At 36.0% G+C, this 21,765-nt stretch overlaps 1 protein-coding gene across 10 annotated transcripts in view; it reads left to right on the top strand.

Annotated features, from left to right (window-relative positions):
- Positions 1-21,765, top strand: part of RASAL2 (RAS protein activator like 2) — a 388,281-nt gene that overhangs the window by 340,457 nt on the left and 26,059 nt on the right. For all 10 annotated transcript variants that reach the window (XM_009240601.4, XM_024251848.3, XM_063716906.1 and 7 more), the window contains 6 exons: positions 8,287-8,440; positions 10,405-10,503; positions 11,527-12,081; positions 14,395-14,539; positions 20,502-20,646; positions 21,343-21,579. In XM_009240601.4, coding sequence (XP_009238876.2) covers positions 8,287-8,440; positions 10,405-10,503; positions 11,527-12,081; positions 14,395-14,539; positions 20,502-20,646; positions 21,343-21,579 — 1,335 coding nt within the window. The remainder of the gene's footprint in view (positions 1-8,286; positions 8,441-10,404; positions 10,504-11,526; positions 12,082-14,394; positions 14,540-20,501; positions 20,647-21,342; positions 21,580-21,765) is intronic.

The following is a 21,765-nucleotide window of genomic DNA, read 5'->3' as shown; positions in this document are numbered from 1 at the left end:
GGATTGAATGAAAACTTAAAAGCCCTAAAAGAAAATACAGCTTATTTCTTATGATCTTGGAATTTAAAAACCCTTTGTAAACATAAACTGGGGGGAAATAATTATAAATATGACAGAAAAAGAACTAATTTACTTAATATACAAAGAGTGTTTACATATCAGTTAATTTTAACAATTAGGAAAATGGTTTAAGAACATGGAATAGCAGTTTATAATTCACAGAAAAGGGAACTGAGATTGCCAATAAACATGTACAAATGTCCTCAATCTCATAATTAAAGAAATGCACACTAAAGCCATAATGAAATACCATTTTTTACTAATTAAACAGGCAAAAGATTTTGAAGTTCAGCCACATCTCATGTTGAAGATAGCAGGTAGAAACATGCAATTAGATACTTCAACTGGGTTTTAGTTCATGCATTGCTGATAGACACTTAAATTGATGTTGTCTTTATGGAGGGTAATTGAGCCATATCAAAAATTTAAATGCATATGCCCTTGGATCTAGCAATTTCACATCTGGGAATTTGAAGTATGAATGTATGCACATGTGCATGAAGATATATGTAGTAAGATATTCTGAATTTTGTTGCTAATCACAAAAAAAGGAAACTTAGATGGTCATCAAGGACTGTAAATTATTACAGGCTCATGTAAAGGAATACTATGTGGTCATTATAAAGAGACAAAGTATATCTCTATGTTCCAATATGGATAGAAGTCCAAAATATTCTCTTAAAAACAGTATTTTACCATCCCATTTATGTAAATGAATATGTATATATAGACATATGTTTGTATTTAAATATATTATGTATATTATGTTAAATACATACAAATATATTGTTATATAAATATATGTAATATGCTATATATTACATACTTTATATAATTATATACATATATGGGTACCTTCATATAAAATATTTCTGGGTTCACAAAAACTGTTAATGGCCTCCTTTCTATAGGAGGTTGTGGGAGGTACCCTTTTTTTATTCTTTACCTTCTATCCTTCTGAACTCCTGGAATTTTTTGCCAAGAGTATTTATCACCTATTGTTTCAGGAGAAAAATTAAAAGATGATTAATTTTTTTAAAAAAACTGTTTCAAACCCATGTCTCCCTCTAGCTATTTTACTGTTGTCACCCCTTCACAATCAGACTTGTGGAATTAATCTTCACTTCCTCATATTTCCTTCATTTTCTCAACCCATTGAAATCTTATTTTTGTCCTCTTTTCTGAAACTGCTCTTGCCAAAGCCTCCAATTACCTCTAAATTCAATTCCCAAATTCAGTGGCTACTATTAATCCACCTTTCTTGAGACCCCTCTTTCCGGGCCTTCTGTGATACTTGACTCACCTGGTTTTTCTTCTCTTTCAAATTCTTCAGTGTCTTTTGTCAGTTTTGTAGCTTTAAATGTTAACATGCCTCAGGTTATGTTTTTAGGTTGTGTTCTCAATATGTATGTTCTGTTTCACTGTTCACATCTACCCCCACAGGAACCTCAAACTCAACTTGTGTAAAACTTGATTTTATTTGTACTCTCACCTCAACCAGCATTGCCTCTTCTTTCCTATCCCTGTGAAGGACATCACCATCTTTCACCCAGTGTTTCAAGCCAGAAATGAGCAGTTGTCCTGGACTCTATCCTCTCCCCAATTCCTCCAGCATTCCAGTCATCAAAGCCTATTTACCTCCTAAATCTCTCTCAGTGTCATCTACTTCTTCCTCATATCTGTTAGTCTAATTCATTATCTTTACTCAGATTACTACCATAATCAATGAACTGGTTTCTAGGTCTTTCATTTCTTTTCTCTCCACTCTCTGTGTACTCCTTTCTTTCTCCACTCCTTAGCCAAGGTAGTTTTACTGAGACACACATCTTACCATGTTATTCCCCTTCTACCACCTAAAGCCTTCCAATGTACATCTACTGCTATTGTGATCAAATTTAAATACCCACACATGACTACAAGTCTGTGATCTCTCTCAAACCTCATTATTCACCAGGCCTCACCCACTCCAACACCCCAGCCTCTTCTCCTTCTAACATCCATACTATAGTAGAGCCACACTGCTGAATTTCTTTCACTGTCTGAACACCACAGCCTTGCATACTGTCATACAGGCCTTTTCATATGCTATCCGTTTTCTGTAGATCTCCACACCTGCATATAGTGAAATCCACCCCATCCCCATGAAAATGGTTACAACTTTGTGTTACTGTTTTCTCCAAGAAGTCTTCTCTGAAGCACCGCCACCTTAAAATCCTCTACTTAGTGCTCATAGAGCCTTTTTTTGGCATCCTTTTTCGTAAGTCTTGTCACATTGTATTATAATGGATTGTTAACTCACTAGATTATAAATTGTGTGTGAGTACACAGACCATGCTTTTCTTCTTCACCTTTGTATTCCTTGCATCTACCTCTAGTATAGTGCCTGACCCATAATGCACACCAGGTAATTATTGGTTAGATAGATGGATTCATACATATATTCATTTATTCAACCAAATGAGAAACTAATGGGAAAGCAAATCAGTTATGAGTTTAGGAATTATTAAAAAGTCAATGTTGCCAAGCATGTTGGCTCACACCTGTAATCCTAGCACTTTGGAAGGCTGAGGCGGGCGGATCACCTGAGGTCAGGAGTTCAAGACCAGCCTGGCCAACATGGTAAAACCCCGTCTCTACTAAAAATACAAAAATTAGCTGGGAGTGGTTGGTGGTGCACGTCTGTAATCCCAACTATTTGGGAAGTTGAGGCACCAGAATCACTTGAACCCAGGAGGCAGAAGTTGCAGTGAGCTGAGATTGCACCACTGCACTCCAGCCTGGGTGACAAGAGAGAGACTATGTCTCAAAAAAAAAGTCAGTGTTATCGAACTTCACCAGTTTTTTTCCTCTCTTATCCTTCTACCCATACTTTTATGGCAATTATGAGACTAAAAGTCTAGCAACTGAAATCAGAAATAAGGAAATAAAAGCTGTAGTCTGTCCACTCTTACTGGTATGTTACTTGAGTTGGATTACGAGTTTGGTTTGGTTTGGTTTAGTTTCTGTTTTTTAAAATTCAATATAGTTGTGTTTATGTTGAATTTGTTTAATAGGTGCTAGTAGATTATATTACCTTTGCAATTTAAGGACAAAAAGATATGTTATAACATGGTACAGTTTCTGTAAAGGAATTGTTCCCTAGTGTCTATCATATTGGAGGCAAGTTGGATTTTCTACTCCCTAGAATATGTCTTAATGTTTATAATCTAGTCTTCCTTCTGTATTCACCTTCACTGTATGTATACATGTATATGTACCAAGTACAAAGTAGGTAAGGATATTTTTGTCTATGCTGATACATTTCTTTACCATGAGTTTCTCATTTTGAGTGACAACTCAGGCTGACAAATATCCTTCTTCATCATTACCAGCTGGTCCCATTAGACCATCCTGTCCTAGAGGCTGAGAGCAGGGAGAAGTAAGACCTATATGTTATGTTTCCATAAATAGCTTCTTAATGTGAGTGGTGTGGTATGTATTTTTAAGCTAACATAAAAATCAGTGAGTAATATAAGCAGTAGAGACTACTGGCTTTAACTACAGCAGGTAAACCAGTTAAGCCGGTGCTGTCAGGATCCTCAGGCTGAACAAGTCTTTGCACATAAGTAGAGCTCTGGTGAATGAGCTCTAATTTCTTTTTTTTTTAATCCAGGGAGGAAAACCTTTAAAATTATAATACAAGAAAGGATCTGCACTTTCAAATGGCAAACATCAGTTGAATATTTTCACAAAATACCTAATTGGAAAATAATAAAATCCAGGGAGCAAGTAAAAGCTACATTTTTCCCAAAGTGAAAGCTCAAATTCAATGTTTAAAAAACAGATTAGACACTATATAAACTTGCTGGTAGAATATTAGGATACCCAATTTTGTTAATTACTACCTAGGACATTTTTAAACAAAGTGAGTGCCTTAGAAATGCATACTGGTGAGTACAACAGTGTGTTGCTGCACCCAGCTTACTGGCTGAGCTGTCTCATCAGGAATTCACTGAAGCAGTCTGGAATCATAACTGCCAAGCCAAGCAGAAACTCACCTGCACTGGAGTCCAGGATTTTATATGGCAATAAGCATTTTTAATTAAAAGTTTCCCAATTCCTAAATTTGGAACTTAATCTGTAAACATGTAGCAGATTGAGCTAGCACCACCAAGCCTCATTGGAGCTGTGGGGGAAATGTGGCATTCTGAAAAATTGGCCAATTAAGCTGAGAAAATCCAGCTGTGTTTTACTTAAAATTGCACTAATCAGTGTTATTTTATTCCTTTTTTTCTTCACCAGTGTATCTGCTGTTATGTGTATGTTGGCGCCCCATCTCCCAGCCCTTCACTTTTATCTTTTAAGACTGATTTCATATAGGGATGAGGATTCAAGCAATATAATACTCATTCATTTTAGTGAGTAATAGAAAGCCTCACCTGCCTTGTAGTTTATTTCTTAAATAAGTCAGAAGCAGCAGGTAATTTTCATCAGCAAAGCAATTAGATTTTAACCATTACATATCACATTGCTAGAGGTCTTGAAGTTTACACAGAAATCAAGATTGTCTGCTGACCTTAAGATAAAAATATAAAGAATATGGTGTGCCTTAATTAGAAGTAAAATTGCCTCTGGGAAGCAGTTTTTTATTTAAATCAATACATAGTCTGTTGGAGCCCTGAATTATTCTTAAATGGTGTTCGGGATGATGGGGCAGTATGGGAAGTAGTCAGGGAGAGAACCTGGCCAGTAGTCAAGGGATTCACAAAGTCCCCTTTCAAGGATGGGTTAGATTTTTTGATGAAGGCCATTGTCAGATTGGACTGGGAATCATTATTTTAAACTCATTATTCTCCCAATAAATCCACATTCTGCTTTCTGTTAGAGGCGTAAACTCTGGTGCCAAACAGGGCTACTAAAACTCCGTAGTTAGTAGATCTAAGAAAAATCAATTCAGAAGGAGGTAAGCATGAATTAGAGGAAACTTGGGGTTACTAATGCTATTATATTGAAATATTTGTACAAATTACTATAGTCTTGCTTCTCTGGGAATTACTTCTGTCTTCTTAGAGACACTTTCTTCCCAATACAGGGAGGGCTTGCTTATTTATTCAGTAATAATATTGAACATATTCGTGACTTTGGTTTTCAATTCAGTACACACACACACATAAAAATGCTAAAAAATATGAGATTCTGAACTATGTATTAATTAAAATTTCGGTAACTAGGACGAGTTTGGAGTTATAATTCTAAGTGGCTTAGTTTTAAATTCTCTTATGGCTACATTTGAAGTTAGACCTGAGTATCAAAATGAAACTTGTTCAGCACTGGAAATACAGTGAAAAAATAGTTTTCACCATCTTTCTGTAAAAGAAAAAAATACATGTAACCCAGGTAAGTTTCAGTAAAATAAGACCTGGAAACAAACCACGGTAGGCACTGTAAAGGAAACAGAACACATGTGAGAGAAAGCTTTGTACTTGCAAGGTGAGATACAGGAAATAGCTTCTAGTAGGGGCATGGGAATTGTATATGAAGCAAGCTAAAGTTTCTCAAGTTAGTCCCTAGTAGAGGTTTTACTTTTTATTTTTTATTTATTTTGTATTTTTGGTAGAGATGGAGTTTCACCATGTTGCCCAGGCTGGTCTCAAATTCCTAAGCTCAAGTGGTCTGCCCACCTCAGCCTCCCAAAGCACTGGGATTACAGGTGTGAGCCACCTAGTAGAGGTTTTAATAAGAGATTATCTTCCACTCCCAGAGTTGGCCTCGTCTCTTTTCTATTGCCTTTTACTGAGAACTTGTTCATAGAAATGGATAGAAGCCTCACCATTCCTTCCTTTCTGTCTTAAAGTAGTCAACTTTGCCATGTTTGCAGAGCATGCCCCTTGCGTTATTCAAGCCATAGCTTCTTGCTGCCTTCCAGCTCTAATCTCCTTATAGGTGTAGCACCATGGCAACAGGCCCAGCCTAGAGCCCAGGTGCCTTGCTTGTTACCTGAGGGGCTGGGTGTAGCCTGAAGGAATAGAAGAAGGAATATTACCTATCCTACAAATTGTTTGGATAGATGAAGTCTTGATCTGTTGTTTGTGTTGCTGTTTTGCTTCTATGGAAGACTTGAAATAACACCTGGAAAACATTTATTCAAAGATGTTATCAGTAACCAAAGGCAACAAAGAAGCCATCTTCTGTTTGTTCTCGTCCTCTAAACAGAGAGTTGTTTTCTGACATATAGTTCAGAAAGTGACTTGCTATACCGGGACATGTGGCACCGCTATGATTTGGGGTTGCACTGCCAGGTGGCTCTACTATTGCTTCATGTAGGTAGACATTTATTTTGTTTGAAATAAAATTAATTTATGCTTTAGAAATTTTTCCTAGAGAATTTAAAAAATAAAAGTTGCCTTTGTCATACCTCCTTCTGTTTTAAACATGCCTTAATCTTTCCTGTTGAGAAGCTCACCCCAGAGCATGAGAGGATTTTTCCTTCCAGCAACTCCTCCTGGGAAAAATGAGCTAGAATTGTTGTTTTGTTTAAGAAAGATTACAGTTTCCAGTTTCCTTAATCAGGCTTCCCGTGTAGCATATTGGGAAAGATTATATGATAGTTAAAGTACAATCTTTCTAACATTTAATTATTTATAGTTGATGTACTATATTTGCAGTACATAACATGTCATTGTCTTATACATAGAACAAAGGGAAATAAATATGGAGCTTACATTGTTATATTTTTCTTTTTTGTTTTTTTTAATTTTTAAATATTTTAATTTTTTGTTCTTGCCCAATATCAGAAATATAAACATTGTCATTTTAAGATACAAAACATTAGGTAGCATTTGTCCCTTTTGTGCATACTTTGTACTATCAACAAGAAATATAAATGTTGACTTTTTTACTTTAAAAATTACTAAATATCAGAACACATGTTTTGCAGCCTAAACTTTAAATGGTGGCTTATTTGTGTGTGTGTGTGAAAAGAAGAAGAACTAAAATCCTTATAAGCTTAAGATTTTTCTTATTTTATGAAATTTGATTAAACAATGTTAGAATAAAGGTAGAAAGGAGAAAGCAGCCTTAGTGCTAGTTTCTTATATCTTTTTACTTTATAATTTAACCAAAAGCTACTCTGGCATTAAATATTTAAGTTCATTTTAGTGTTAATGTGGTTATTTCAAGGAATTAAATGAAGCTGCTTATTTAATGTGTTTTATAAAAACAATTGTCTTTACACAAGGCTTTCTTTTTATCCTTATTACTAAGTACTTCTGCTTGAAATATATGTGTGTAACTCTGGGTGTTTCCTTCAATAGATACTATAATTATTGAGTCAAACTGCATGGCCATCCAGTTTGGGATTCAAGACTATTGTACTTACGTTTGACTCCTCTAATTCTTTCAAGAGGAAGGCAGTGAAGTACTGGCTCTTGTAGTGACAAGAGTCATGATTCCTAGCATTCTTCTTATAAACAACTAGGAAACAAGATCAGCCAGGATGACTGAATGGTGTTGACAAAGATCTTTCTTCTAGATGAGAGTTTGGGCTTTTTTTTCCATGGTGGGAGGTTTCTTCAAGGCATTTTATTCTTTATTCATACTTATACAGTAAAGCATGTATTGAACTAAAAGCCTGCCAGGAAAGAATTCTATATTGAGATGGAAATCAGGACTTTTGAAAGACAAGGTCTTGTGATAAAAAGTTGAGCTTCGACTCTGTGTGTGTGTGTGTGTGTGTGTGTGTGTGTGTGTGTGTGTGTGTGTGTTCTGCCAAAGTAGAAAGAAACAAAATGAAGATTCAGCCACTACTATTTTGTCAATGATATAAGAGGATAAAGCTATAACATGAAAAACAAAAAGCAATAATTTGTCTTTTGGCAATACCTTTGCATAAGAAAGAATATATAAGATAACCTTAAAGAGTATATATTTCTCCATCTTCCAAAATAGGAATAAGAATAAAAAGCAATGTCCGTAATGGGATTTGAAGGTCACTCAAGACTAGTAAAATTATAGTATTTTTTATGCCATATTGAAAAAAAGGGTGTGTGCACTCACATAGATATATAGAGAGAATATATTTGCCACATAAATATGATTACTATTTTTGTTACTGTAGATTAACTATTTGTTCCTCATTTATTTCTTCCCTTAGGCATTTGTACATTTATTGTTATCCTCCATTGCATTAGACCTTCATTTCCTTGCTGGCCAAGTTACACTACCTTAAATATCTTTTTCTACTTTTAGGTCTCGTGGGCTGCCTAAACTAAAAGAGTCACGTTCGCACGAATCCTTGCTGAGCCCGTGCAGCGCAGTGGAATGTCTGGATCTTGGTAGAGGGGAACCTGTATCAGTGAAACCACTTCATAGTAGCATCCTTGGACAAGACTTCTGCTTTGAGGTAAAAATAAAGCATAGAAAAAAGGAAGAGGAGTTAAACAACAATTGGATTTTCTGTCCAGTAATTTTGCGATTTCATTACTGTGCAGTTGATGATTTAATTAACTGGTTTTCAGTTGCTAGAAATTATCTACTTACAGAGAAAAAGTTAGAAATCTTTTCATCTAATCATATTTGCAGTTAAAGTTATTAAACATAGGTTTGCATTCCTTTTGGCTTTGTCTCCTTTCAGTAAAATTTGATTCTTAGTACATTTTCATCAGGGGACAAGACTAACAATAACATTATGTTAGTATATTAATTTTTAGTATTGGTAAGGATGTCACTCATCATGTTAGTTTCCTAACCACAGCATGAGTGGTTCAAGATCTGAGACCATGTTTTTCTTATTTATCCATCCATCCATCCATCCATCTATCCATCTGTCCATCCTAATTCCAGGACATTTTGACCTAAATGTCTAATTTATTTTTGAAATCCCCTGTAACTAACCCAGACCACAGCACATTGCAGATGCCTGATTTTTGAATAAACAAAATTGCCAACTATCATAAGGTTATTTCTCCCTTCCAAATATATACTACTAGCCAGTTACAAGTAAAATTCAAAAACTATATATACATATATTTATACATACATAGAATTATTAGGGCTGAGATTTGATTAATTAATAAGAGCTTACTAAGTGACTACAGATGAGTCCTATACTAGATGTTGTGGAAGTCAAAAGATGTTTGGTTCCTCTTCTTATGGACCAGCACTGTCCAAAAGAAATATAGTATAATCTGCATGCATATCCTAAATATTATCATTTCAACATGTTCACTATCAGAGAAATTGTTGCCTTTTTTTTAAAACTAAGTCTTCAAAATCTGATGTGTGTTTACACTTGCAGCACATCTCAATCTGGAATAGCCATGTGAGGCTAGTAGCTGCTATATTGGACAGAGCATATAATCTGATCGGATTTATTAGGTTGTGACCAGAGATTGAGTTCATAAGTGAGCAAACTTCAGCAAATTTGGGCAGGACATTTATTGGTGTTCTTTTTTATAAAAATCAGTTGAACTTTCTCGTATTTGTGGAACTCAGTTCATTAGGCTATATATCAAGCCCAGAGTTAGGTGCTAAGTATATAACAACATATTTCATTTTTAAAGGACTGTGTTAATAGTGGTCAGGCTAACCTAATAAATGACTAGAAATCAACAGGCTGGTTGCGTAGTGGAGGAAAAATGGGTTCCAAAGATAGTAATTCAATATTAGTAACTCTTCAATTTCATTTAGTACCCTTCTATAATATAGTGAAGACAGTCTCAAGAAATCTGATAAGCTGTTTCAGAAACTCTCATCCTTTATTACCTATTTTTACTAACTCAAAGTTGAGCATATTTATTTGCAGGTAATTTAAGGTATTGCCTAAAAGGCCTTTAATTTTGATTTTTCTGAACCATAGGCCAGTTTTAATTTCCTCGGATGAATTTAAAATGGCCTTTGTTCTCATACCTGGAAATGGATGTGGATGCTACCCTAAGCAAAAAGCAGATGTAGATGTAGATATAGGTATCAGAAAACTAGCAAAGATCATCTTAGTTTCTTATGGTATGATTTAGGTTCATAGCATATGTCTAACTCACAGCTTTGCATTCCTTTTGGCCTTGTCTACTTTCAGTAAAATTGGACTCTAGTACATTTTCATCAGAGGACGAGACTAACAATAACACTAAATTAGTGTATTAATTTTTTAGTATTGGTAAGGATGTTGCTCATTAGGTTATTTTTCTAACCACAGCATGAGTAGTTCGGGATCTGAGACCATGTTTTTCTTATCTATCCATCCATCCATCCTAATTCCAGGACATTTCGGCCTTATCATTTAAGAGTTAGAGGTATGCTGTGAACCCTAATGACAGAGCCCTGAAATCCAGTGTTTTCTTTTTCTTATGTCTAATTTTTATGTTGAAGGTTACCTACTTAAGTGGAAGTAAATGCTTCAGCTGTAACTCTGCTTCTGAGAGAGATAAGTGGATGGAAAACCTTCGCAGGACAGTTCAACCTAATAAGGTAATAGTAGCTTCAAGTATCTAAAAAATGTATAACTTTATAAGCAGTTGATAGAAGGTAAGTGTGGTAGTAATACCTTAATTTGTCTACAGCTTGAGAGTTTTAAAGCACATTTATGTCTTACGCCATTTGTAGTAAGCCCTTATTGTATCACTATAAAGAAGTATCTGAGACTGGGTAATTTATCAAGAAAAGCAGTTTAATTGGCTCATGGTTCTGCAGGCTTTACAGGAAGCATGGTGCTGTTATCTGCTCAGCCTCTAGTAAGGCCTCAGGAAACTTACAGTCATGGCAGAAGGCAGAAGGGGAGCAGGCACATCACATGGTGAAAGCAGGAGCAAGCGAGAGAGAGAGTGTGTGTGTGAGTGACTTGGGGGGAAGGTGCCACACACTTTTAAACCACCAGATCTCACAGGAACTCAGTATCAGGAAGATGGCACCAAGGCATGAGGAATCTGCCCCCATGATCCAAACACCTCCCACCAGGCCCCACCTCTAGCATTGGGGATTACAATTCAGCATAAAATTTGGGCAGGGACAACTATCCAAACTGTATTATCATTTTAAGCTAAAAGCAGTCTTACTGCAGATATTATTGCCGTGGTTCTACCAGCATGGATAAAAGGACTCTGAAAAGTTAGGTGAATTGGCCATGTCAGAAGCTAGTACATGATAGAAAAGGGACTAGAATACAAGCTTCTTAACAGATTATCTCTTTTATTTGCAGAAATTAGACTGGTTATATGAAAACTTACCATTACAAAATGATATTTTCTTAACCCAAGTAAATAAAATAGAATGAACTATATATAATATATATAATGAACTATATATAATTCTTCAAGATTCTAATGCATGCTTGTTTAGAGCTTGCTGTTAACCTAAGCAATGAGATAGCAATCCCTTTCATTGTTTGTTGACTCCCCTTAATAGAGTACCTAATGAACATTGCCAACTTAAGAAAAAAATGTTTTTTTTTCTGCAATGTCAGCTCTGAAATTCAGCTTTATTGCCTCTTTATAGGACAATTGCAGGCGAGCTGAAAATGTTCTTCGTTTATGGATCATTGAAGCCAAGGACCTTGCCCCTAAAAAAAAATATTTCTGCGAACTGTGCCTTGATGATACCCTCTTTGCTCGTACAACCAGCAAGACCAAAGCAGACAATATTTTCTGGGGCGAACATTTTGAATTCTTCAGCCTTCCACCTCTTCATAGTATCACAGTTCACATTTACAAGGATGTGGAAAAAAAGAAGAAAAAGGACAAGAATAATTATGTAGGGCTAGTCAACATCCCCACTGCCAGTGTGACTGGTCGCCAATTTGTAGAAAAGTGGTATCCAGTGAGTACACCTACACCCAACAAAGGAAAGACAGGAGGACCTTCTATTCGGATTAAATCACGTTTCCAAACTATCACCATTCTGCCTATGGAGCAATACAAAGAATTTGCAGAATTTGTCACCAGCAACTACACCATGCTCTGTTCTGTCCTTGAGCCAGTAATTAGTGTGAGAAATAAAGAAGAGTTGGCTTGTGCCTTAGTGCACATTCTTCAAAGTACTGGCAGAGCCAAGGTAAGTGGAAAAGGGGGATTGCAGTACCTGAAGTCTCTTCCCTACCTTTCATAAACCAAGATATGGATATTGTAGAAATCCAAATTAGAGAAATGTGCTTTACTATTGGTCAAAACAAGAAGAATTAAGAAGAAAACCTATTAGATCCAGAAAAGATGAAGATTATAAAACTAAACAAGTAAAATGGAGAGACCAACAAATATTTAAAGTCAATTTGCATGAAACATAGATAACGCAGCCAGCTCTTTCTTGTCTGACAAAATAAATGGTAGGATTGGCACGATAACCCTACAGCATGTTCAAGGTTCCTTATCTTTAATTTAGTTCTAGAGTGTTGTATGGTGGTTTTCTTCCTCACTGTATTTTATTTAAGATTAACTGATGACTGTGTCCTCTAGGCACAGAAGGAAGTATTCCAGAAGCATACTGAGTATTAGCAAGAGTCTTTGTGGGATTAAAATCTATATTTAGAATAAAAATCCAAGGGATATGATACAATTGGTAGCTGTTTCATGATACACTTATCTTATTTCACCTTGGATAGAAGTAAAAACTCGGGAATATTTTTTATTTAAAGGAGGAATATGCTGGTTGTAGGAAGAACAAAAACCAGTTGAGAGAGTCTTTGACCTATGAAGGATATTAACTAGGAAGTTACCGTTATACTGTATGCAAACTGGTCATGATAAAATTACATCTCAGATCCAAAGAAACTCACAGCTAGAATAATGTATTTAGAACCAAACAAAGTACTATTACTATTTCTTGGTATGTCGGAATATATCAATATATTCAACATTTAGTCTCTTATCTGGCTTCTATGGATTATAACTTTTGTGTGTAAATTTACTTATGATAATCTTGGGCATTCTGTCATTAAAAAAGCTTACGAGTTTGGAGCAAGGTGTCACTGAAATTTTGAATTGTATGGATATATTTCTACTTTTCAGTTGCTCAAGGTTCAGAATATACGTTAAGACTTTTTTTAATGACTTAATATTGATTTACATACATTTTAGGTAGAATGAACACCCATTTAAAGTGGAAAAGTTCGGTAAGCTTTGACCGATTTTGCACCCATTGAAACCACCACTATGATCAAGATACAGAATGTTACCGTTACCCCCAAGAGTTTCCTCCTGTCTCTTAGCATTAAGTTTAATAGTGATTCCTAAGTCTACAACTCTGTTATACTGTTATACTGTTAAGCTGCCCCAGAGTAAGTCCCATTGATGTTTAAAATGCTTAATTTTAAAGTAAAAGTAAATCAGCATATTCCTCCTATTTTGGCATTTGCAGCCCTTTAAATATCCAATAATTATATAGCATTCAAAATATACGATGTTATCACATTTCAAACTGAACAACCAACATTGAGCTTTACTAGAAGTTCTTTAAGACTGTTGAGGAATGAAGCAGCTGTTTCTTCATTCCTCTTATGCTATCCTTCTGGATGGATGGATGGATGGATGGATGGATGGATGGATGGATGGATGGGTGGGTGGGTGGGCGGGCAGACAGAAAGATAGCCTAGACAATGACTTCAAGTGATGTGTTCAGTAGATTCTACATTGACACTTTGGACCGATTTGTAACTGTTATATATTGAACACCTGATGTATGCCAGAAACTGTTAGGTACTGAAGATATGGTGGTAAACAAAAACAGAAACTGGTTTTCTGGGGAAAATAAATATTAATCAAGTAATTACAGAAATAAATATGATTACAGTGAGAACTGCAGAGGATAAAAAGAGAGATGATACTATGAAATGGAGCAAGGGGAGCTGACTAATGGAGTTCAGGGGCAATGTTGGTCAGGGACGCCTTCACTGAGGAAATGATATGTGAACTAAAATCCAAAGGATCCCAGGAATGAGCTACATGACAGTGGGAGTGGAAGCAAGGGTGGGAGCAGAGCAGAACTGAGAACAGTATTTGGGAAAAAAAAAAAAAAAAGGCTTTGTGGTGAATAGAGAACATTGTGTGTGTTAGAAAAGGCTTGGTGTATTAAAGGACCTAAAAAGGTACAAGGCTTGAAAGGTAGACAGAAACCAGAAAATATAGGGACTTGTAGACTGCATTCAGAATTCTGGCCTTTATCAAAAGTGCAATGGAAAATCTTTGAGGGAATTTTAAATGTAGGGGTAGTAACACCTAAGATTTTATCCTGATTGCTTTTTTTCCTTTCAGATGAATCTGATAGCTTTAGTTTTAAAGCAGCATTTCCAGGATGTCTGATATTTCAGCAGTCTCTTCTAATGTGTATTATTTATTCAGTTGCTTTCTGCCTGATTGAACATTATTCTACCAGGATTTTCTGACTGACTTGGTGATGTCTGAGGTGGATCGTTGTGGAGAGCATGATGTCTTGATCTTCAGAGAGAACACTATTGCCACCAAATCCATTGAGGAATACCTCAAGTTGGTGGGACAACAGTATCTTCATGACGCACTGGGTATGAAAGAGAAAAACATCTGTTTTCTTTCCTTTACTTTTCAGTTTTAAGCTATTTCACCCCCATGAGACAAATGAATTGAGCTCAAATTCTGCATGTTATTTAGTTCTAGCTGACTCAGGTGTTAAGGTTTGAATCGTGGCTGTAAGAAGTCTGCAGTACTCACCAGTAGAGAAATAATAAATGTAGAAACAGAAACCTTGTCAGCATACACTGCTACCCCGGGTCCCCAGCTTCATGATTCCAGGATGCACAGTAATATCAGCAGTGTCCACTGATAGATCTGAGGTGGTCTGTTTTGCCCAAAGTTTGGGGTGTTTATATGATGATATTATTGCCTAGTCTTGACAGTGTTACCCTGACATTTGTTATCATGCATGCAAAACTCTAATCAAAAGTGAAGAAACTCTTGCCACTTCCCACAACTCCCCCACAAGTTTCTGCCTTTCTCTAGAATTTTTAACATAACTAATTTTTGTCCAATCAGTAGTTCTTGCTGACTAGGCTATGCACTTGCAGTTCCAGATTTGGTCATGAAATTGAGGCATTAACCACTAGAGTAAGGTACTGTGCTGGTCACTTTAATATACATCATGATAGAGCAGATGTGAGTTCCTTGAAGGAAATATCCCTTTGTTTTACCTCCATATCCCCACTACCTGCACAGACTGTTGAGCAGCACTGTCCGATAGAAATATAATATGACCCATGTGTGAGTAATTTTATTTTTATTTTTTGAGTAATTGTAAATTTTCTAGTAGTCACAGTATTAAAAAGTATGAAGAGAAACAGGTGAAACTGATAACATATTTCATTTGACCCAGTATATCCAAATACTATTTAATGGTTTAGAAGAATAAAAGTTATTAATTAGGTGTTTTACATTTTTATTCTTTTTGAAAATCAGTGTGTATTTCACATGTATCACACATTTTAATTTGCACAAGCCATTTCTAATGCTCAACAGCCACGTGTGACTATCAAGAGTAGAAAGTAAAAATATGTTGAATGATTGGAGAGATTTTTACCCTCAAGGAGTTTGCAATATAAGGATATAACATTAGGGATATCTCTATACCAAAAAGAGACATTCTGTGTTCTTTCAAAGAATTTTAAAAAATTGAATCCAGCTGATAGAATTGTCAAACTTTCTGTGTGAAATACATTTATGTTTTGTATGTAGTTTGATGAATAGAAAGGTTAAAAACAGACATTGAGCAAGAGCAGATAAGAAGATAAGAAGTAGCATGGGGGAAAGGACCCATGAACAAAAAGACATAGAGGTGGGACAGAACCAGGAATGTGTGGAATAAAACCATTTAGCTGGAAAAAGACATGAAAGAAACATGTGAACAACAACAAAAAAGATTAAACAATAATTAGAACCAATCTGTGAAAACCTCAAATGCCTGGGTGAAGATTTAAAGTTTACAGTAATCACTGGAGAGCCACTGAAAGTTTTGAGCAGGGTATTTTCAGTGAATTAACTTAGCAGACTGATTAAGACGAGTTGTATCCAGGCATGGTGGCTCACATCTATAGTTCCAACTACTCAGGAGGCCGAGGTAAGAGAACTGCTTGAGCCCAGGAGTTCGAGGCAGCAGTGAGCTATGGTCACATCATTGCACTCCAGCCTGGGTGACAGAGAAAGACTTTGTCTTAAAAAAAAAAAAAAAAAAAAAAAAAAGGTGAAGAAAGCCTACTGAAAGCCAGTCAATTAAGAAGCCATTGTAGGCTGGGCGCGGTGGCTCACACTTGTAATCCCAGCACTTTAGGAGGCCGAGGCAGGCCCATCACCCAAGGTCAGGAGTTTGAGACCAGCCTGGCCAACATGCTGAAACCCCATCTCTACTAAAAATACAAAAATTAGCCAGGCATGGTGGTCGGCACCTGTAATCCCAGCTACTAAGGAGGCTGAGGCAGGAGAATCGCTTGAACCAGAGAGGTGGAGGTTGCGGTAAGCCAAGATTATACCATTGCACTCCAGCCTGGGAGACAAGAGCAAAACTCCTTCTCTTAAAAAAAAAAAAAAAGCCATTGTAATAAGAAAGAATGAGACTCTGAATGACTATAATCATGCAAGTAAGAATAGAGAGGAAGACGGATATGAGAAATATTAAGGTTGAACTGATAGAACTTGGCAAATTTTTCAGTTTGTGGGAAGGAAGGAGGGAACAAATATTACAGAGAATTGTGGGGCTTTGTGAGTGACTAGGGGGATGACGAGATTCTTAACAGGAATAGAAACCACAGAAGTAGTAGGTGTGAAACAGTGGAAATTACATATATATTCAATTTGAAGTTCTAGTAGGAAATCTCAGGGGTTTTAGGTAGGAAATCTAAGATACCTGTCTAGCTGGCTGTTGGAAATCTGAGACTAATTTATGCATGTGGAGAGGTTAAATGAAGCTGTAAGATTACCAGAGCAGGAAGAGAACAGGGCCAAGGGTAGATCTTAGAGTGCACCTGAGTTTATGGTATAGAATGAAGAAGAGGAATCAAAGAAGTGATCAGAGAAAGAGAGAGCATCCAAAAAAGAAAGAAAACCAGGAAAATACTGAGTCCTAGATACCAATAGAGAAGAGAGCATCAGTAGAGTCAGAAATTATGGAAGGTAAAGAAAAAGAATGGATATTGCATTTGGCACCTTAAATATCACTAGTGATGGCTCACACTGGTTTCAGGAAGAAAGGAGCCAGGCTGTAAGGAATAGAGTGAGTCGCCATTCAAGAAACAGGATCACTGTGTTTACATGAAGCAGATGCACTATAGTAGCTACTACAATTAGTTTCTGCTCTGAAGCAGATTTTTTGTCTTCCTGCTTATCTTCATATTTTTTTCTCTAATCGTATAGACATTAAGAATGGTACAAAGAGCTTAAGAAAAGTACAAAGAGGTTTATAGTGTCATTTACATGAAGAACTTATTACAGTCATAAATTATATCTCATGATTTGCTTTAATGATTTGTGTTTTGTTAAAAAAGTCCACCAAAAAAAAAAAAAAGGAATCTCAAACCGTATTCTCCATTCTATGGAGATAGGAGTGAATATTTATTGACTATCTGCTTCTTTGAAATCAGATATTCATATGTGAAATTCAGTGTGCTAAACAGAATTTCTGAATGAAATAATTTCCAAAATGAAAAGTGGATACCAGTCTTTTTATAACAGTGAATGATTAAATGGCCGATGGGCTCAATGAGGCATGAAAATTAATTCAGTGGACATGGGAAGAAATTCAAGTAACCCCTCAGAAATCTCTTTAATAATATTTATAATCCAAGAGCAAGGGCCAGAGTAGTAAAAATGGCTGCTGCTTCTAAGAGCATAAACAGAATTAATTGGTAAGTTTCTTCAGGACAGGGGCTGTATTGCCTTCTTCTCATTAAAGTTTTGCTATATTTCGTATACTTTGGGCAGGAGATAGATGCTGTTTCCAGACTGCTTGAAGAATTTTCAGAGAGAATTGATTTTAAAAGTTGCCAGTAATAGTGTACGATATCTGTCTGCTTCTTAGCCAGTCCTTATCTTAATTAAAGCGTTACTCTTTCTGCACAGACTCTGCATTGTTTAGACTTAAATCTTCCATCTGTTATCCCATTTTACCTTTCCAATTGAAATCAGATTGCACCTTGGTATCCTGTGACACACAGGAAATACTATCTGTGAGATACACAAAAGAAAGCCCTGATGAAAAGACCTGATTTCCACTTGTAACAGTGGAGGCAAATTCCTTTCAGCAGTAATATATCCATCCTTGTTGACTTATTCCTACATGTGAAATTTTTATGCTAGATAGTAATGAGTTAATGATTTACATAGAAAATACACCATAGAACATTCTGGGCACAAACTTAACATGTAAACAACATATATAACGAGCACCCCCTTTGGCTCTGTTTTTTTTTCAAATGCAAGAAGGCAAACTTAAGTGGGTTTTTTAATCCGTCTTGGTAATTTTGATCAATTAAGCACCTTCTAGTTACAAATCAATAAAAGCCTCTCCTTTCGATATGGTACATTCTGCATGCTCAAACATTGGTTATTGTTTCAACAGTTAAAGTATTATTTTTCTATTTTGGAGCATTTTAAATATGTGATAATCAGGGACAAAAACTTTTTAAGCTGGTACTATAGACAATTAATTTACTTCTGGGCCCTGGAGTTATTTATCTTTAATTCTTGAAGATATTTATCTTTAATTGAAGTTATTTATCTTTAATTCTTGAGGAATTAAAGAAAAATATTGTTAATATTCATGTTTTTTATTAACATTAGTATTTTTTCCCTTGAATACATATAACCTAAAAGAACTCACTAAACAGAATATTTAGGATACAAGTGTAGAGTTTGGCCAGTTTTTACATGGGATATTTGACATTGATTTCTTAGTTTTAAATTTAGGTACTCTTTAAATGAAGTTCATTTTTGGAAACACATAGCACAGGAGACATAGAGAACATATTGAATACATATCTTGTGAGAATTGGTAACATTTTAAAAAAGCCTTTTACTAGTTTTGGCCATTTCACCTGACAAAAAATTATTCAAAAGTTGCATGATTTTTTAATTAAAATACTTTTTGTATGGTGCTCCTACTAAGAGCCAGGTACCATATTAGATGCTTTTCATGCATTATGTCTGTTCCTCACCACAACTCTACAGGATGGTTGCTATTAACACTGTTTTACAAATAAGACAGCTGAAACTCAGACTAATTAAGTGACTTTTCCAGGCCCCACAGTCAGTTAAATGATGGATCCAGGATTTGAGCCTAGATCTCTCTGACCTCAATGCCTTTAATTTTTCTGTGCACCACTTTCCTTTCTGTATACCACATTGTTCCCTGTTCTCTAAGCATTTTTCCTCAAAATTATCACTTCTCATCCCCTGTCACGGGTATTTTTAAAAGCTTTCCTTTATCCAAATACTAACCACTTTGATAGAAATGCTCTTTCTGCTGCTGATGCTGCTACTTAGTTTTGCAGGCATTATTGTTCACTTTCATGAAGTCTGTTATAACTAGCCTGAACCTCAAGTAATAAACACATATTTAGGAGGATCTTTGAAAGATCCACTCCTCTTTCATAAAGACCTATAAAAAACCAAGAATACATACTGCCATCTCTGATAAATATTTATTGAGCACCTGTAACATTTTGGGAGCTATTCAGAAGAGTCAAGATTTGAACATGAATAAAACCTAGTACCTAACCTCTGAAGGTATTCATCCTAGAAATGAAACAAACACAAGCGATGAGAAATATGAAGTAGTCGAAGACATACAAGGTATGGTGTATACTAGAGGATAAACAGGTAAGGTAGGAATTTGTCCTTTCAGAGAATAGTGGGTGTATCTTCATAGAGCATAGGCCATATGAACACGGCTTCTAAACTAAATTTATATGGAAAAGTATGTACAGATTATGTAAGGAGATCTGCTATAATATTGTGCAATGTTGAATGACTGTCTCCATTACAAGAGGTAAGCATAGAAGATAGATCCTTACTTGCATCCGTGTTTGGCACCAACATTAGCACTTAAAACCTTCAGTGGACTATTCAATCAAGCTTGGGTCATTTCTTCTTCTAGAATAACAATAATAGTCACCTAAGTAGAGCGAGCCTTAAACCATAACAAGTTTATACTAATTAAACATATATTTAGTTTAATACATTTTCTGAGTAGTACCATTACCACTTTTATAAATACTGTGATGATGATGTTAGTGATTGCTGTTATTCCACTTCCAGGATAAGAAAAATAAACATGATATGTAGGATGTGGCAACTCTTGGGTTCCAAAGCAATGAGGCTTCATGGGCCATCTTTTGTGCCCTCCCTGTCAGATCTAGAAAAGAATTCCCCGTTATACATTTTAGGACAGAAATCATAAGTCCTTTTATTCTATTCAGGAAGACACTGTTTATAGCTATACTGTCATCTTCTCGCTTCAAATAGGGGAATTTATCAAAGCTTTGTATGAGTCCGATGAGAACTGTGAAGTGGATCCCAGCAAATGTTCATCTAGTGAACTGATAGACCATCAGAGCAACCTGAAAATGTGCTGTGAGCTGGCTTTCTGCAAGATCATCAACTCTTACTGGTGAGCTTATCTTATCCTCTGCCTTACATTTTTTCATGTAAAAGTCATCACAATGGAACTTACATTTTTTCATGTAAAAGTCATCACAATGTTAACCATTATTTTACAACCAAAGGAGAGGGTCTTGGAGAAAAATTGAAAGTTTCCCTAATACAGTCCCATCTAAAATTGAAATCTCCATTGTAAGCAGAAGTACTTTTGAACTGGCTACATAAATATAATCTCTCTAATAGAATATTAGTACTATAGCCTCTAATATCAAAAGTATTTCTTTTGCTTTCTAAAATATTTACTAGTGATGAACAGATGTGTTCATGAATTTTGATCATTGCTCTAACTCCAGCAATTGGTGAAATTTTGGAAGATTTTTGATAAACAGTCTTTAGAGAGATTATGGTGAGTTATACTAAACCAGATGGTTTAGTCAGGAGCCTCATGCCATTTTCCCACTTTGCAAAACTAAATTTAAACTAATCCAGAGTTCTGTAGCCTTGGGTTTCCAGTCTCCATCTGGCCTCTGTGAATTTTCCACCGCCTCTCAGCCATGAATCAGGTAAAACCTCATCCCGGAATTTCTACTAGGTCCTCCTCACAGCCTGACTCTTAAGCAAAGGTATATTGGGTCAGGGTGGAATCACTTGTGCTTGTACTGGTACTTCTGTGTTTAGAGGTTTTGGTACTTCTTTCCTTCCCTAGTGTTTTCCCTCGTGAGTTGAAAGAAGTGTTTGCATCATGGAAGCAGCAGTGCCTGAACCGTGGCAAGCAAGACATCAGTGAGAGGCTCATCAGTGCCTCATTATTTCTCCGTTTTCTGTGTCCAGCCATTATGTCTCCCAGTCTTTTCAACCTTATGCAGGAGTATCCTGATGACCGCACATCTCGGACTCTAACTCTTATTGCCAAGGTCATTCAGAACCTGGCCAACTTTGCCAAGTAGGTGATACTGTTGTAACCACTTTAAAAACACAGTTTAAAAAATACTTGAGGCCTAAAATTTGGATGAGGGTTGGGAGCCTCATCACTCATGTTACCAGATTTTCACTGTGGTGTTAATAAATATAGCAAAAAATTGGAAACAACTTAATCACTTCATAAAGGAATGGTTAAGTAACCTATGAT

Source organism: Pongo abelii, chromosome 1 (assembly GCF_028885655.2).
Source record: "Pongo abelii isolate AG06213 chromosome 1, NHGRI_mPonAbe1-v2.0_pri, whole genome shotgun sequence".
NCBI classification, from domain to species: Eukaryota; Metazoa; Chordata; class Mammalia; order Primates; family Hominidae; genus Pongo; species Pongo abelii.
The sequence above is the reverse complement of the archived record's forward strand: the minus strand, read 5'-3'. Positions and strand labels throughout refer to the sequence as shown.